At 42.6% G+C, this 17,417-nt stretch overlaps 1 protein-coding gene across 6 annotated transcripts in view; it reads left to right on the top strand.

Annotated features, from left to right (window-relative positions):
* The first annotated feature begins 652 nt into the window (after positions 1-652).
* The window catches only part of ssbp4 (single stranded DNA binding protein 4), a 106,272-nt gene continuing 89,507 nt past the window's right edge, over positions 653-17,417 (top strand). For 5 of the 6 annotated variants that reach the window (XM_083887711.1, XM_083887716.1, XM_083887713.1 and 2 more), the window contains exons 1-2: positions 653-776; positions 14,523-14,595. In XM_083887711.1, coding sequence (XP_083743837.1) covers positions 721-776; positions 14,523-14,595 — 129 coding nt within the window. In that variant the 5' untranslated portion in view covers positions 653-720. Of the gene's footprint in view, positions 777-14,522; positions 14,596-17,417 lie in introns of those variants that run through there. The other variant, XM_083887715.1, reaches the window with a different exon arrangement.

Below are 17,417 nucleotides of genomic sequence, written 5' to 3' on the forward strand. Positions count from 1 at the left end.
ATGTGTGTAAGTAGACCTCCATAAATAACATATATGTGCAACAGGACCACTCTATGTGAGCTTTAATGTCAAAAATAACACTTAATGCTATGTCCCAAAATGTATGTAACATAGATTCAAACTCTCCATACATCGATATACACAAGACTGCCAAAAGGAGCAGAGCCTCTACCCACAATGCCTTTCCCCATTTCCCTACTTATATCCTCATGTTTCTGAGGTCAGTAAACAAGAAGCGTGTGTGTGTGTGTGTGTGTGTGTGTGTGTGTATGTGTGTATGTGTGTGTGTGTGGATGTGTGTGTGTTCCCCTTTAAGGAGCCCCCTCCGTTTGGACAGCGGAGGGAGGAGGAGCAGACCTGCGGAACAGCGGCTGAGGAGGGGAGGGGAAGAAAAAAAATCCAGGAGCGGACGGTTTCAAGTCCCCCCAATAGAAACTGTGCCTGATTTGTGGCCAATGTTGAGATGTAAAAAAAAAAAAAAAAAAAAAAAGAGAGAGAGCGCGAGGGAGAGAGGAGAGAAAGAGAGGGAGGGAGAGCAGAGAGAAGGAGGAGGAGGAGGGGGAGAAGGAGGGGGAGGGAGTGAGGGAGGGAGGAGGAGGAGGAGGAGGAGGAGGGGGGCAGGAAAAACACTAAAGGGGTAGCTATGGAGATGGAGCGTTTTCCTGGCTGCCTTCTTTGACAGGTGTTGAGTGGGGCAAAAGTCTTAAAACAGAATCCAGCATGTACGCCAAAGGTAAAGGAGCTGTCGTCCCTTCCGATAGCCAAGCGAGAGAAAAGTAAGTGAACCGTGCGCCTTTTATTGTAGGAGTTTACCTGCTTATCATGCAGCCGAGGGGGCAGAGGAGGGGAGTCAACTTTCTAAACTCGCTACTGTAATTTAAAAGGAGTGTACAGTAACCAAAGTGCGCTCCTGTGCTCCTCCGTGCGCGGTTACCCCCCCTCCTCCTCCTCCTCTGTGACCCACCTCAGAGGTGCGTCTCTGCAACTTTTTGTTTGGGATTATTTCATGTCAATTTGTGCACATGATATGTGTCTGATGCGGTGCGTTTATGCAAACTGCACAGTGACTGGCGGGAGAGCGACAATGTGTTTTAATGTGTGTGTGTGTGTGTGTGTGTGTGTGAGATACAGTGTGGAGCAAACTGCGCGCTCTTGCCGGGGAAAGGAGAAAGAGACACGCGTGTTTTTTTTATTTCATTTCATCCCGGGTGAACCGTGTTCTCTGCGCGGAGACTCGTCTCAGTGCAGACCCGCTCTTTCTCCTCTCGTCTCTGGGAAACTTTAGGTAGATGAAGCCGCTGGAAGAGGCTTTGTGAACGGATGATGATGATGGTGGTGGTGGTGGTTCTCTGGTGTTAGACACAGATCAGCGGCAGCAGGGACACGGTGAAGGGAAAAGTTTTGTCCCGTGCAGTTGGCAGTTCTCGTGCAGCGCTGCTAAACTTTGGAACATCCAGTCTGCACGAACATGAAGCTGCAAACCCGGACTTTTAGTATAAACCTTAAAAAAATGACCGAATTTTTGTTGCAAAATAGCCTCGTATTTAATTTCCCCTACGATATGCATTAATAAATACTATTATTTATTATCCTTTGTGGGACCTAATAATAATAATAATAATAATAATAATTATTATTATTATTATTATTATTATTATTATTAATAAAAAAAGAAGAAGTTGCACCTCATATTGCAGCACGTTAGATCAGCACCGGCCTTTATTATCATCATCATCATCATCAGCTATTTTTAAGCATGAAACGTTGTGAGGTTAGAGGAGTGAGCAGGGATCATCTGCTGAGATGGAACTGTAATCTAAAGACACTGTCAGGTCCTGGAAGGCAGCTACACATTTATCTGTTATAAATCTCCTCACACAAACGCACACACACACACACACACACCTAGATTGCTGTGTTTTGTTTTTAATTTTTTTCCTCTGATACAGCCTCTTAAAACATGTGGCTCGCTCATTTGCTCAGTCCTCATGTGGGACTGTGTACATGTTGCGTGGAATGAGCCTTTAATTTCCCTCTGAATTCTCACCAGTTTATTGGAGGATTGAGCAGATTTCTCTCCATGTGTGTGTGTGTGTGTGTGTGTGTGTGTGTGTGTGTGTGTGTGTCCCATGTGGTTTTTAGGAACAGCAGGCAGAGTAACCTTTGAACCGGCATATGATGCTTTAATATTGCATGTTGAGAACAAGGACGTGCATTGTGGCTGCTCTCTTTACACTTGTTTGTTTTGAACACATTGTGGGAATGGATTATTTTTATTTTATTGAAGACTCTTTTGGGGGAAGTGTGGATACTGCTGTGTGTAATCGGTGCACAGTGCAGTGTGTTTTTTCAAATGGCAGTTGTAGGAGGAGGGTTAAATAAAAATAAATGGAGTAAATGAACTCGTAAGTCCGTTTATTGTCCATGCTCTCTCTGTATACATTTAGTTCAGCTGGTGTGTGCGTATGTGTGTGTGTGTGTGTCACAGGCTTGTTGTCGTCACTGTCCAGACATAATGGACACTGTTTGCCCTCGTCCCTCACCTGTCTTGTCTCCCTAACCTGCCCTGCAGGGCCAACACATGTTTCCTTGTAAGCATGGAGTTCACAGCAGCTGCCTCAACGCTTCACTGAATGAGCTCATATTCATATTTACATATTCATACGCTTCTTTACATATTCACACATTGAAAAAAAAAAAAAAAAGAAGGGGGGGGGGGGGGGCACCCTGGATGAACTTGTGTCAGATTAAAGCAAGACTCTGCGATCTCAGCTCAGGGGATTATTAATCGAGCCATATTGATATTATAATTTACTGATCTGAGTTCTGGTTTGTTATGTTTAAAATAGGAATGAATAATGAAACGAATCAATAATAATAAAAAGGTTAAGATAAGATTGTAGATAAGTGATTATTTTCCCTGGATTAATTCCAGTATTGTGTGTATAGTTAATCTTATTTTTGTACACATAAATACATATAACTCATTGACGAAAGAGTAGAAACCCATTCAAACTAGATAAAAACATGATTTGTCCTTGGCAGCAGTGTGTTTTATTGAACACTTAAAAGCAGCTAAACAGTACAGTTGTGTGTGTACTCAACAAGTTAGTCACACTTTGCTGCACAAAAATCTTTTTTTTTTTTTTTAAATAAGCTTTTTGTGGTGCAAATGCTATTTGATAGCGCTCTCTCTTAGCATTTCCATTTCAAGAAGGAGACGATCTGCACACGACACCCACACTTATTTGATTTTGTTAACAGCCCGTTGTCACTTTGAGTGACAGCCTGCAGCCGAGGGCTTTTTTTGGGAGGGGATAGTGAATATTAAGGCTACGAGCTGTAAGTCAGGAAATGCTCGCATTAGCAGGCTACACAGCCCCTCCCCCAAAACAATGGAATTTTGGGTGCAATTATTTGCAGACTCACTTCCTAACTTTTGGGCTACGACTGGAGCCCAACTGGGTTTTAATGAAGACTTTCTCATAACTGGCTTAATCACTTCTGGTTATCATCTCTGCAGTGTTTGTCTCAGTTATGTTGCATTTAAAAATTAGTGCTGGGCCTTGAAGCCGTTAACACACATTAACGCATCTTTAACAGTTAGCGCCATTAGCACCTTTAGCACGGTTAGCGAGCTGTTTATTAAACGAAAAGACTAGCGCCACAAATAACCAGCGTACCTGTGTACTGCGTATTAGGGATGTGAATCTTTGGGTGGCTCACGATTTGATTCGATTCCGGTTCTCAGGGTCACGATTCGATTCAAAATTGATTTTCTATTCAACCGATTCGATTCAAACAATTCTCGATTCAAAAATTGATACAATAAAAGGTGTGTTAAAGCAAATTATGGCATCAAAACAATACAGTTTGTATAAGACAATGTGATAATGTGATCACACAAAGACAAACTTTCTCCCAGAAGTTACAAAAATAAACTGTACACAAAAAACAAAATAGAAATAAAAAAATAAAATGTTTGGTCAGAGAGTCACGAGCATGATGTCCCACACAGACCAATACCGAACTGTAGATCAGTTCGAAAGACCTAAACATCGTGAAAGCATGCGTTAATTTTTAATTTAGTAAAGAAATATCTAAAATCTCAATATTTACCACTAGAGACTGGTGTGTTTAGCGATCGTTCTGCAGAAAGCCGAGATCGCTGGCTACATCACGAGCCGTATTTTAGTACAGTGACTGTGTGCAGGAAGTACTGAACAAATTTTGGAGTTTGGAAAGCGACGTGCCTAAAAACAAACCGTGTATCGTCGAGCCATTCCGAGAGGAGTAGTGCTATAAATGTCTAGCAGAAAAGCGGCAGTACTGTATACCCCATTCCCTCTGTTCAGAAAACTTGTTAACTCCCAGGTTTAACCCAGTATTTCACCAGTGGGAATGTGTTAAACCAGCATTCACTTGAAATGACTCTGCATTGCATTTAATCAGCTGCAGCTTCAATCGGCAACAGTGAGAACATAAGACACTGGTGAACACAACTCATTTCTTCATCTTTTGCTCATTTTAGCCACCACAAAACTAGTTAACCAGTTAACGATACGTAATAGGATGTGGTTTTGTTGTTTTCTTTCTTCCCCAAACAAAAACACCACAGCCACTGGTGAATCACCTTTATTTTAGCAGCATCGCCTGGTTTTAAAAATCCCAGGTACACCAGCACATTTTAGTGTGTTACAACCAGCCAATCTGTGCTTTTTATTTTTATTTCAGTATCATGATGGATACAGACACTGGCTTTTTAAAATACATGTTATTTATTGATGCGGTGGTGGGGTGGTGGCTCACACTGTTGCCTCACAACAGTTCAAATCCTGGTTCAACTGAGGACCTTGTGTGTGATCTCTCTGTCCACTCCAGTCCAGTCCAAAAATAATGGGACACTCTAAATTGTCTGTCTCTGTGTGTTGGCCCTGTGATGGATCGTTGACCTGTCCATGTTGGTCAGCTGGGAGTTCTGCCACTAGGTCACCTGGGATTGGCTCCAGCCTCTACATAATCTTCATGTGGAGGATAGAGGGGTCGACAATGAGGGAATGTCCACTCACACTGGGCATTCAGAAAACCTGGAAGTAAAGATTGTTCTTCTTTTATATATAATGCAATGTTTACACTATTTCATTAGATGTTGTTTTATTTGCACACACACACACACACACACCAGTTAGTGATAATGAATTTGACCTCTGCATCTAAAACCATCCTTTTTACTCACCAACAGTGAACACACACACAAATCAGATGCAGGAGCAGTGGGCAGCACTTATCTGCATCAGGGGAGCAATGGGGGATTATCTTGCTCAGGGGCAGCCCAACCCTTGACCTGTCCCAGGATTTGAACCCTCAGTTTACAAGCCCAATTGACTTCCACTTTTCCCACGGTCTGCACAAACATTTTGACGGCGATAGATGGAATCCTGGTATCACAATCCTCCTCATAACACCATAGGAAAAGGATGCAGTGTTAGTTCTTGTGAGTTGTGCGGCAGTAAAGTCTCTGAATCACCAGAAATGTACAAGGAAAAAGCAAACGATGGATGATTTGAGGAAAGGTCATGTTGTCATTATTGCAGAAGATATTGAGATCATAGTATAACATGTAGTGTTCGTCATATGAGTGCTTTGTCTCCAAGGAACAGATCTGTGATCCATCCATGCATCCATTTTCTACCACTTTATCTTCCACTGGAGGGTCGCGGGGGGTTCTGTGCCTATCTCAGCTGACATAGGGCGATAGGTGGGGTACATCCTGGACAGTTCGCCAGTCCATCACACATAGAGACAAACAACCATTCACTCTCTCATTCACGGTCTACGGTCAATTAAGAGTGACCAATTTACCTAATCGCCATATTGCATGTTTTTGGACTGTGGGAGGAAGCCGGAGAACCCGGAGAAAACCCACTCACACATGGGGAGAACATGCAAACTCCATGCAGAAAGGTCCTTGTTCCAACCGGGGCGCGAACCCGGGTTTTCTTGCTGCAAAGGCAAGAGCGCTAACCACTACGCTAACCGTGTGGCCCGTAGATCTGTGATCGTGAAAGTTAATCGTTTTATTTGTGAACACTAGTTTGTAGTTTGTGAACTTTTGTTAACTTTAACACAACCACGACTGCGATTGGATAAAGTGTGCAGTACAAAACGTCCCTCAATGGTCAAAGGATTGAAAAGAGTACAAATGTCAACAGAACACTGGTAAACTGTAGTTTTTCACGTTAAGAGTGCACATAAAAAGTTCCATTCAACCAGCTCAGGTGTACATTTAAGTGCATCGAGTGTATTATCTTCTCCAAGGCCTTGCAACCAAGGCTTGGATCCAACCTGTTTGTTGAAAAAAACACAACACAAAACAGCCACACGTCTTTTTCACACAGCCAAGGCCTCGCCATAAAAGTGGCATTGAGCTGCGTGGTCTCGCTGTTTTAAGACTCTAAAGAAGCCCTGATGTCTAAAGACATTCTGCAAAACATACTAATAACAATTGTAAAGATAGCATGACCAAAGAAATTAATTAGTCCCCACATTTTATTAGATGATTTGAATGTTAATATTGGTATAAAGTACAATTTAGTAACAAGGACCTCTTTGAAATGTGCACTGATGAATACTGGCATTTTAATTAAAACATACCATTCACGAAACTATTCCATTCACGATCAAACATCTCGGGTCCATAGTCTCCTAAATAATTCTGCTCCGTGTTTGTTTACAGACTTTTTGAGATTTCAAGTATTTCTGGATTAGGTTTTTTTTTGGTGGGAAAAGAACTTCAAGTGCGAAGTTAATCAGTTTTTTTTGAATGCCGGGTTCTTTACATCCTCCACTCCTCCTCTGACTCCTCCCATGTATTTACATGCAGTTTAATGGGGATCTTCAGTCCTGAATGCATGGTTTTGATTCTACACAGATGGCACCGCCATCTGCATTTCAGCCTTTTGACAGAAACATAAAGAGCCGTGCACCAACATGGGCTGAAACACTGCACTAAAAGTAAAGAAACCCTTGATTTACCCTCGGCACCCTTTGGCTCAATGTGCTTTCATTCAGATGTGTCAACAGTCAATTAATGCTTCTTTTTTCGTCTGCTGCTTTGGGTGCATCTGCACAAATTTGTTAGTTTTCTCCCTTGAAATGAAAAAGACAGTATAAATATTGAGACTGCGTGCGCGAAGTTGTTAATCACTTTGGCAAAAGGGCACACGAGTACAGCATGTGTGCATCTTTTATTAGAACACAATGAAAAGTATTTGCCTCCATAGTCAACAGATAGAGGGAAAAAGAAGAGTATGAGTGGTATTTCAGTGCGGAAAACACATTTTTCTTGTTAAGTTACATCATGTTGTTGTCGTCCCCGAGAAGGCTCTGGTGATAAGACAAGTATGTCGGCTAAGTCAACATCATCTCTCGTCACATATCGTTATGGATATCTTTCTGCTTCGCCGCTTTTTATGCTAAGTGTGTCTTTGTGTGAGTGACAATCAAATTTGGCTGAAAAATGAACAAGTTGTCTGGTATTTTTTTAAGTGAAGTGAGAGGACAATTAGTGGCGTGTGTGCGTGTGTTTGTATGGGTGTCTTTGTGAGGACCAAAAACTCATGTTCTGTCACCCCTTAAAAGTGTTTTATTGTTTTGTTTAAGGATTAGGGTTAGGCACTTAGTTGTGATGATTACGTCTAGGGCAAGAGCTTTGGGAATGCATTATGATGAGAACATGCTGTGCAAACATTTTTTATTTTTTATACCTCTATAGGACCTTTTCTGGCATAAACACTGACCTTCTCAGGACCAGTAGTCCTCATGGAGACCAAAACCTGGTCCTTATGAGACGTAACCTAATTTCTGAGGAACTGGTTAAATTTAGGGCTAGGATTTGAATTGCTATTAAGGTTAGGGTTAGGCATTAACTGGTTATGGTTAAGGTTAGGGACACTTAAGGCCACATTATACTTCTCCAACTGCGTAATGCGTTATCCAACTGCGTAACCACGGAGACCCCTCGAGCCTTTATAGTTCTCCGTCGTGGTGCCGGATACGCACTGCAATTTCCCGCCCGATCAGTAGGGGTCGCTACATAAGGTTGTTGTGCTTCTGGCTACAGTGAGCAATGACGTCCGAGAGAGAAAGACTGTTGTTGTTGTTGTTGCAGCAGAATAACATTGAAATCGTGGCCGTTTCTCACCCGGAACGCAGTTTTAAGATGATTAGCCATTTAGAGTATAAACATGTGGTTTGTGTATGAATATATGACGTATTTATAGTTTGGCAGCGACGTTGTCGGCGGTGATCAGCTCCGCCTCTGTGGACGCTCGGTGCGCACAGTGGCCGGCATAGAGCATCGTTATCTCGGCCTGTCCTGAGGACCAATCGCAGCCCTTGCCATCTCCGTTGTCCCTTGACGGAGTGACGGGCACTTATTACAAATATTTCGTGCAGCCGGAGAAGCTTGGGCGACGTAGAGGGGTAACCTAGAGCACTTTACGCAGGAGTATAAATTGGGCTTTAGGGGACCTTTTTATAGGCTGTTCAGTAGGTACAGTGTCCCAAGAGGAATAGCTCAGCAAACCTGCGTGTGTGTGTGACAGTGTGTGTGTGGATTAACCCGTGGCTAAAGCAAAGCGTGTCTACTCGCTCATAGAGGCTGATTTGTTTTGACAAAGGAACCGCCATAACAAAGCCAAGCAAATACAAACAATGTGTGCAGTGGGAATAAGCTTCAGTGAAACAGCTTCACAGCATCACAGGCGTCTCAAACACAGACACACAACCTTTGTTTCACCTACATGCGCACCTGTTCGCCGCCACAGCGTCAGTTCTACACTGCTTTTATAAGGTGTCCATTAATATTTAATATGAAGGAAATAATGTTTTCTGTTTTGACTCCGTTACTCTTTGAGGACACCGCCGAGTCTATAAATTATGCACGTCCTATATTCTCCTGTGATAGACATGGATTGTGTATGAAGGCAGATGCAGTTAACGGGCACTGCCTAATCCTGCCACCATCACTTCCTCCGTGCATGCCTTACCTCTGCCACCGCCGTCTCTCTCTCCCTCTCCCTGCTGAATTATTGAAACGAAGACATGACAGTTAATTTGCTAACTGTCTGCGCTTTAGCTGGCTAAACTCAGCCGAGAGTCCCGAGTCTCTGGAGACAAGTGAACAAAAGGGAAGGCAGGGTGGGTCAGCCTCGGGGCTGAATGTCAGGTGTGCTTCCTGGGGACAAGGTGATGGGAAAGTGTCTGCTTGAAGTCTGGACATGGAGCAAAGCACTAGTTAGGCCCATGGTTCTCAAACTGTGGTACGTGTACCACCACTGGTGGAAAATCAGAAATACTGTTCTACTGTGAGGCCGTCCACACGGAAACAGGTTTAGGTGAATATGCATGCTTTTTTGTCGGAGAGGCGTCACGTTTAAAATGATGACGGTCTGAACGGAAGACGCAAAAGTGGCGTCACGTCTTCACTTTTTACTCCGCGTTTAGACGAGCCTTTTCGGGAGGAAATCTGCGTGCATACGGTGACACAAAAGTGTGTGGAATTCGATTGGGTATGCATGCCAGGCAGCTAGGTGGTGCTGTGATACACTATCACACAACACCACGCCATGTCTGAGCGCATGCGTAGAATCTTCCACCGCGAAAAACCAAAACATGGCTACCGCCGGTAAGAAGTGGAATTATCGCTTCAGGTTACACTAGATCCGACGCTTGGAAATAATCCGACATGTTTGTTTATTTCCCTGTACTGGCGCATGTATGTGACGTAAACGCGTACGCGACGTGAGCAGATCTGAGCTTTTGAGTTTTGCGTCTTGACAGTGTAGACGGAAACGCTACGCCGAATTCAAGTTTTCCACTCTGGAGGGCGGTTTCCGATTTTTGCGTTTTTAAGCCACCGTCTAAACGAAAAGGCACTTCCGATAAAATATTTTGTCGTTTTTACCCGCAAGCGTCCTTGTATAAATGGGGGCCTTAAACGGGTTTATGTGTGGACGGCGAATACGATACTTTAGGAAAACGATAACATCACATTCCCTGCTCTCTCTTGCACTGTCAGTCATTGATGTAAAGTCTAAAGTCAGTCTGAAAAGACACTGGATATCACTAGAACACGAGATTTCGCACAAGGGGGTGAAAAAAAAAAGTTGAATTGTAAAAAATAAAGAGATGAGAAAACAAAGCTCATTTCAACTTGAATTAACAAAACAGATCAGCGATTGTTCCACACACTGTCGATGGTGCTGCACATCCACAGCTTGTGTCTGTGACTGTTGATGTGCACTGCGCTCACACAGCACTTATGTCACTCGTGGGGCAGAATTGTACATTTCCATCACGGAAAATGCTTAGGTTCATGTCAGAAAGTCGCTCGATTTGTACACGGAAACGGCGCAAAATGTAAACAGACAGACATTATTGGCTCCTTTCATTCCGTCTCAGTTTCTGTTATTATATCTATATCACGTGAACGACGTCTCTGTTTTTCGGTGTAACGTTACAACACAACTTCACAGTGCTAACATAAATACTACAGAGTTTTGAGTCTCAGGGGGTTTCCGCGTGGACGGAGATATTCCCCGAACTTTTTCAAACACAACAAAGAAAAAGATTGTTTTCATTTTGTGCCGTTTCTGCGTGGTTGTGCCCTGTGTGTACCAACATTATGTGATCGGAGTGGAGCTGAGGAATTTTGACTATAGGGCGTAGAAAATGAAACGAATAACAAAAACATAATAATCAATTAAGTAATAACAATAATATCTTAATCTAATTTCACCATACCAGTGTGTGAAGTATGTGTGAGTGTATTTACACCAACTGCATTTTAACTGTAGCTGCAGTTGGTGATTATGGTGTTGCTTCAAGAGCTCAGTTTCTCAGGTGGTACAAAAAGTTCTTCTGACCTCATGAGGTTAGAGTCAGGAAAGAAAAGGAAATCAGAAAAGGTTGATTTTTTTTTTTTTTTAAAGCAAACTGGCTGCAAATGATTATTCAGTTTAAAGCTCAAATAGACATTTTGTGTGAAAGCTGATTGATTTAAAATATGTACAAAAGTGAGCATTAGCTTTTAAAAATGGGCACCTGCAACCCTGTGGTTGACAATTTTCTGAAATACAGAAATGCTTATACCTGTCATAACTCAATGCAAATACACATACTCTGTTAAACTTTGTCTCTTTGTTCAACTGGTTTGAATTGGTCCATAAAAATCATTTAATATTTAATTCTTATAGCCATGGGGACGTAGGGTTTGGATGATGTGATTAATGGCACACAGTAACTGCATTATCTTGCACCCTAAACAACAGCAGGGTTCACACAGGACAACGCAAACAGCACCAATGTCTTTCTACTGCTGCTGCTTCATTACGATAGTTACCTAACAGGGACAGTTAAGTACAGGAAAGCTGCCTACTTAAAGGGGACATATTATACAAAATAATTTTTTTAATCATTTTAATACTTATAATTGGGACTCTGGAGGCCCTTTGAGTAGGCAAAGTGTGAAAAAAGATGACTCAAGTTTGTGTGGTCCGCCTCAGTCTAAGTACAGGACATTGCTACGTCACAATGAAACATTCCTGGAATTGTTGTCTCGTGGAGCTCCGCTTTGTCCCTCAAAAACACGAGAGCAATAGAATCCGGAAGTCCGTGAAGTGTTCTATTCTTGGCTGCACAGTGCAGCACAGAGTTCTACACAAACTGTCCAGTCTCAGAGGATTTACGTGTCCAATGGATACATGTTATATATGATGGCTAGAGTCTGCAAATGATGGCTTTTCCAAATGCTAACTGCTGTTAGCTGCCGGAGCCTGACGTTGTTTGTGTCTCATTTGCATTTAAAGAGACAGGCACTCAAAACTGAGCGGTTTGAATAGGGCTGTTTTGACAGTGTGTTTGAGCTGCTGTGGTGCTTCATCCTTATGGTATTTTGACCAAAGCATGTCACAGACATGTTCATTAGGACACCAGGAAACTAGGGTATAATAAATCTAGGGTCTAAAAGTCTTGAAAAGCTAAGAACTGCAACCGATCCGTCTGTAGTGTAACTGTGACTTTTGGCTGCACTTCCACTGCCATTTTTCTGTGACTGGTTTGCATGTTCTGGCTATTGTCTCTGCCTCAGCTGTGAACGTCTCTCTCTGGCTTAGTGTAAACACTCCCTTCATGTGCTGCGAGGTAGGCAGGCGGATCGGGTAGTAACAGACAGGTGCACCAGCTAATCGGTACGCACGGTCCATGTGGACTACTCGTGCTTTAAGAGAGGGAGCATGGCAAACAGACAGGAGATGGTCCTCTAGACGTGTTTTAATCTAAACTCACACATACCAGCTTTATTTAATGGGCTTTGATTTGGAGTCAGCAGTCAAACCAAAGGCCAAACGTTCATCCTCCCACTCAGGCTCTTCTCATGCCTCTCATCACGTTATTTGCTCAATTATGCTTCACTTTAAATTGTGGAACGAGGACGGGGAGAGAGTGAAATGTGTAGGAGAGGAAATGTGAGCTGTGAGTTGGACAGGACAGGACAGGACGGCGTGCGGTTGCGGTCCGTGTCTCATCTTTTATTCCTGAGTGACACGTGTAACTAGCGCATGGTTCACAGGGGAGAAGAAATTCATGTTCTCAGTGTCCACAGAGGGAAGCGTTCACACCCTGACATTCAGTTTCACAGCTCTCCACGGACACTGCGTTCACCGCAACGTCTCCTTTACCTACCTGGCCCATCCTTGGGTTCTGCTCGATCAGCTCCTCCTCCCCCCGAGTTACACTTAGTGCTTCTGACTGACTAACAAAAGGTGTCTCCTGAAGCCTGGATTGAATGAGTGTTTTTAAATAATGCATTGCAGCTGGGGCAGGTGCCCACCGCTCAGGCATTGAGCCCCTCAGATCACACCAGGCTCTGCCATGAAAATTTCATTGCCGTGGTACTCGTGGGAATCTCCGTGCGATGCTGTACGGGGTGGACAGGGTGTATCGGAGATGATGTCTGCCGCGGGGTATTTCACACTTTTTTTTTTTTTCTTTTTTTTTACACCAATGGATTCCCCTTTTTTTTTTTTTTTTACCCAGAGCCTGGGAAACCTAAATGCCCCCCTGAACTGTTCAGGATGATGGTGCACAGGCACAAGTAAGTGTTTCTGTCAACATGACAGTGATGGACCACAATAACCACCTCAGAATCTGACATATAAAAGAGTGGGACGCATCAGTTTGATCAACTCTGGGAAATACAGCTGCCAAGAGGCACGGACACCGCAATTATTACCATGTGCTCTCGGCTTTTGAGGTTTATGAGCTCCAGTGAAATGTATGTGGATGTCTTTTGACCTGGGTTTCGCCCTCAGGCAGGAGGCTGCTCTAACTTATGTCCACAGTTTGTCAGGTCCTGGGAGAAAAAAGTGTGCAGCCACCACTTTGAAGTTAAAAACAACTGAAAAAATACACTTTTTTTTATGTTATTCAGGTTAAATTTGGTTGAAGTGGCGGTCTGTAAAATACTAAAACATTCAAATTGTACACACAAACATTTATTTCAGTCATTGGCCTCACGAAAAAAAAAACAGCTTTATCTTAATGAGATGCGATTATATATAAACTCACGGTATAAACAATCAGCCGCTGGGCAGGCGACGACCGTCCATCGCCTTTGTTGGGATAAGAGAGATGATTAGGGATGAGAGATATTTATTATATTGCTGTAGAAAACTATGACCTGTTAAAGACTTCCTTCTTTCATAATCTCATTCAGAATCTGCTAAAGCTGTTGGTGATAGAAAACTAAGATAAGAAGAAGAAGTTTTTGTGTTTGTTTCAGCGTGTGACGCAGAACTTCTCGATAAAAGCTTCATATTTGAGTATTTTTTCAGGATGGGATGCTCATCCGTGTCGACGTGTTATCTGGAAAAGCTGGAAAAGCTGATAATATTCCATAAGCTTGTTAAGTAATCTTTTCATTTTCAGAAATTAATTACAATTTATTGTGCAGGAATAAGCTTCAGTGTGGTAATAACAGGAACCCAGCAAACAGCATGTTATTATCGAAAAGGCCAACTTCAGCCACATCTGAGGATGTTTTCCTTTTTGTCCCCTCTTAACATGTTTTTCTGTCTGCGCTGTTTTGTTTTCAGCGTCTGTGCCTCAACAGCAGATTTCCTAAAACCACAGGGATGTGGCTGAGTGCCACAGAGGCTCTTTAGCTCAGAGCTGCAGAGGTTTACATCACACGTTTACAACCCCGTCTGCACTGTGCATAATCTTCATATTGTAAAATCTTGTTTATCCGAGCTCCATCTCAGATGACACACTGATGATTCTCTGCCCGTCGCTGATAGGCCACGTGAAATTAAACCAGTGTGACACATTACAGGGCGACGAGAGAGAGCGCGAGCTCGTTTTTTTAATTGTGAAATAATCTTTCAAATGAGGAATGAAATGGGTACAGAAGGAATTTGGAGCTGTGATACTGACTGTCTGTCTTTCTCTCTCTTTTCCAGGTTAGCTTTATATGTGTATGAGTATTTGCTGCATGTTGGCGCACAGAAATCAGCACAGACCTTCCTGTCAGAGGTAAGAAGTTATTTCAGTTTGACTCCCTAAGACCCCCCTCCCCCTCTCTATTGTATGACCAGGACTGGAATTCAAATTATAGGTTGTCCTGGGTTCAAGCAGCTCTTGACTGATATCACTACACGCACGGGTACTTTTGTTTTACTGTAGCTGAACAACAGCAATGTTCTCTTCATTGTTTATTAATTTGGGACATTGTAAACATGACATCAGTTAATGGGATGACCCGCCCTTCATTATTAGCTCTAATTTGTAATCATAAACTGCCTATAATTAGAGCAGTTTGACATATTGTGAGCACAATTTGGTTGCTCACTTTCTGCTGTGACATTTAGAAGATGAAGCTGCTCTCTGGTTAGTTAAATTGAGTGTGGGTTTAATGCTTGACTCTGTTCCAAACATTTCCATTTATCCCAGGTCTGCTGGACTTATTAGTCGTATATTAGGCACCTGAACTGTCAAAGACGTTCAGACACTAATGTGTTGCATACTCTTCCTTAATGGACATGCTTTCTGCTAATGGTCCCTTTTTTCAGGCTTTTCTCCTGTCTAACACCTGTTGTGTTCACCAGCTTCATTCAGCTCCACTCACTACATTCCCCAACACTAAGAAAGGGCTTTAATGGCAAGCAAGTACTCTATATCAAGGCTATTCAACTTAAGGCCCGGGGGCCACATCAGGCCCTTCAAGCAATTTGGACCGGCCCGCGGCCCATTAACCCATAAATAATGAATGCATTACTAAAAAGCCAATAAAACCGTAGCTTCTCTTTGTGGCACTTTGTGATACTTTGTGGCAAATACTAGTACAGCTGTAATGTATGTACCAGAATATTTTGCACTAAGAGCCAACTGTAGCAATTGTACCTGAATATTTTTGGTACTGTTACTTATATTTCTGCTAAAATAGCCTTTTGTTGCCATTGCACCTTAATGTTGTTGATATTGTTGCCTCTAATTTTGCAAGAGCCAATTGTGACTGTTATACCCAAATGTTGGTGGTACTGTAAACTTTTTGCACTATACGCAAATTGTAGCTGAATGTTGGTGGTTTGGTTACTTACCTTTTTAGCACAAAACTAGCAGCCATTTCAATAAATAAGTGCTAAATAATTTATAACATTTTGTATCCATTTACTGTACATACAACACAAAATAGTAGTACAGGGGTTGGACAGCCTTCCGAAAAGCTGGCCCTCCGGAAATTTTAGTTGAATAGCCCTGGTCTATATCATTCAACGTAAATACTGACATCATTTATCGGGTCACTACATCAGGCGAGCTTGACATTCACTCACACGATACAGTTGTAGAACGGCTCGGCATGGCTCAACTAGGGATGGGACGATACCACTTTTTTATCTACTAATAGCGATATTAGTCCGATAAAGTCATTTTCGACCATTCATGAACTATGAAGCAACATATTTATGCCGAGACGTTTCAAAGACATATTTTTCCAACTGTGCAACAGCTATTTTTGTAATAAACAGCTGTGTATAAATGCTTCAAAATACCATAAGGATGAAGCACCACAGCAGTTCAATCACCCTGCCAAAACAGCCCTGTTCAGAAGGCTCGGTTTTGAGTGCCTGTCTCTTTAAATGCAAATGAGACACAAACAACGTCAGGCTCCGGCAGCTAACAGCAGTTAGCATTTGGAAAAGCCATCATTTGCAGATTCTAGCCATCATATATAACATGTATCCATTGGACACGTAAATCCTCTGAGGCTGGAAGTTTGTGTAGAACTCTGTGCTGCACTGTGGAGCCAAGAATAGAACACTTCGCGGACTTCCGGATACTATTGCTCTCGTTTTTTAGACAAAAGGGGGCTCCACGAGACAACAATAAACAGAGTGTGCACAGTGAAGCATGCGACATATATGATTTTTTTTGGATTGTATCGGATTTTACCTTTTATATCTGTCCGATATCCGATTTGAACCAATATCGGACCGATATCGATACCGATACTGACCAATACGGATTCCCATCCCTAAGTCGGACTCTACACAGTTAAGGCTGTTTTCCAACGTGGGCGGAGTCACACCACGGCTGTATGGAAATCCTGTGACGTTGTTTTGTATGCAACACAAACCCCCACACCTAGTTGCTTTCAGTGAAGTGAATCATTAGAATCAGTTAATTAAAAAGATTAGTTCAGTACTTCCTGCGTGACCGGAGCACAGTCGCTGAATTAAAATATGGCCGAAGGGGTTGTGATTCGGCTCACAAGCAGCGCTGTCCCTAAATGCACCAGACTCCTCTGTTAAATATTGAGATTTTCAGAAATGTCCTTGCTCAATGTTGGAGATTAAGTCTTTTTAACTGATGCTACAGTTCGGAATTGTTCAGTTTCATTCCTGTGTCAGAGCTCATGACGCTCTCTGACGTCACATTTTAGTATCGGCTCAGCTCACTTGGAGCAGGTGCTAAAAAAAGTACCAGGTGCCAAGTACTATCGCTGATGGAAAGGCAAAAAACTGGATCGAGTCAAGCCGTGCCGAGCTGTGCTAAAACCGTGTCGTGAAAAAATGCCAGTAGTAATATTATTGCACCTTTGTGAGCTTACTTACAGTATGTCTCCAATTCACACAACACGCAACACATACATGCAGAAGTGAGAGTCTAGTGAGCTTGGCAGTTTTGACAGCTGCTCAGCAAGCTTTGGTGAGGTGGGAACATTAAGTTTTATTTGTGATTTATATTTGTTTTGTTAGTGAGCGTGCAGATGTGTGAATAGGCAGATGAATAAGAGGCTAAAATGGCTCGAATGGCTATTGTTGTGAATGTAGCCTTGCAGGCTTTTCATACATTTG

This window comes from Microchirus variegatus (genome assembly GCF_963457635.1).
Source record: "Microchirus variegatus genome assembly, chromosome: 4".
NCBI classification, from domain to species: Eukaryota; Metazoa; Chordata; class Actinopteri; order Pleuronectiformes; family Soleidae; genus Microchirus; species Microchirus variegatus.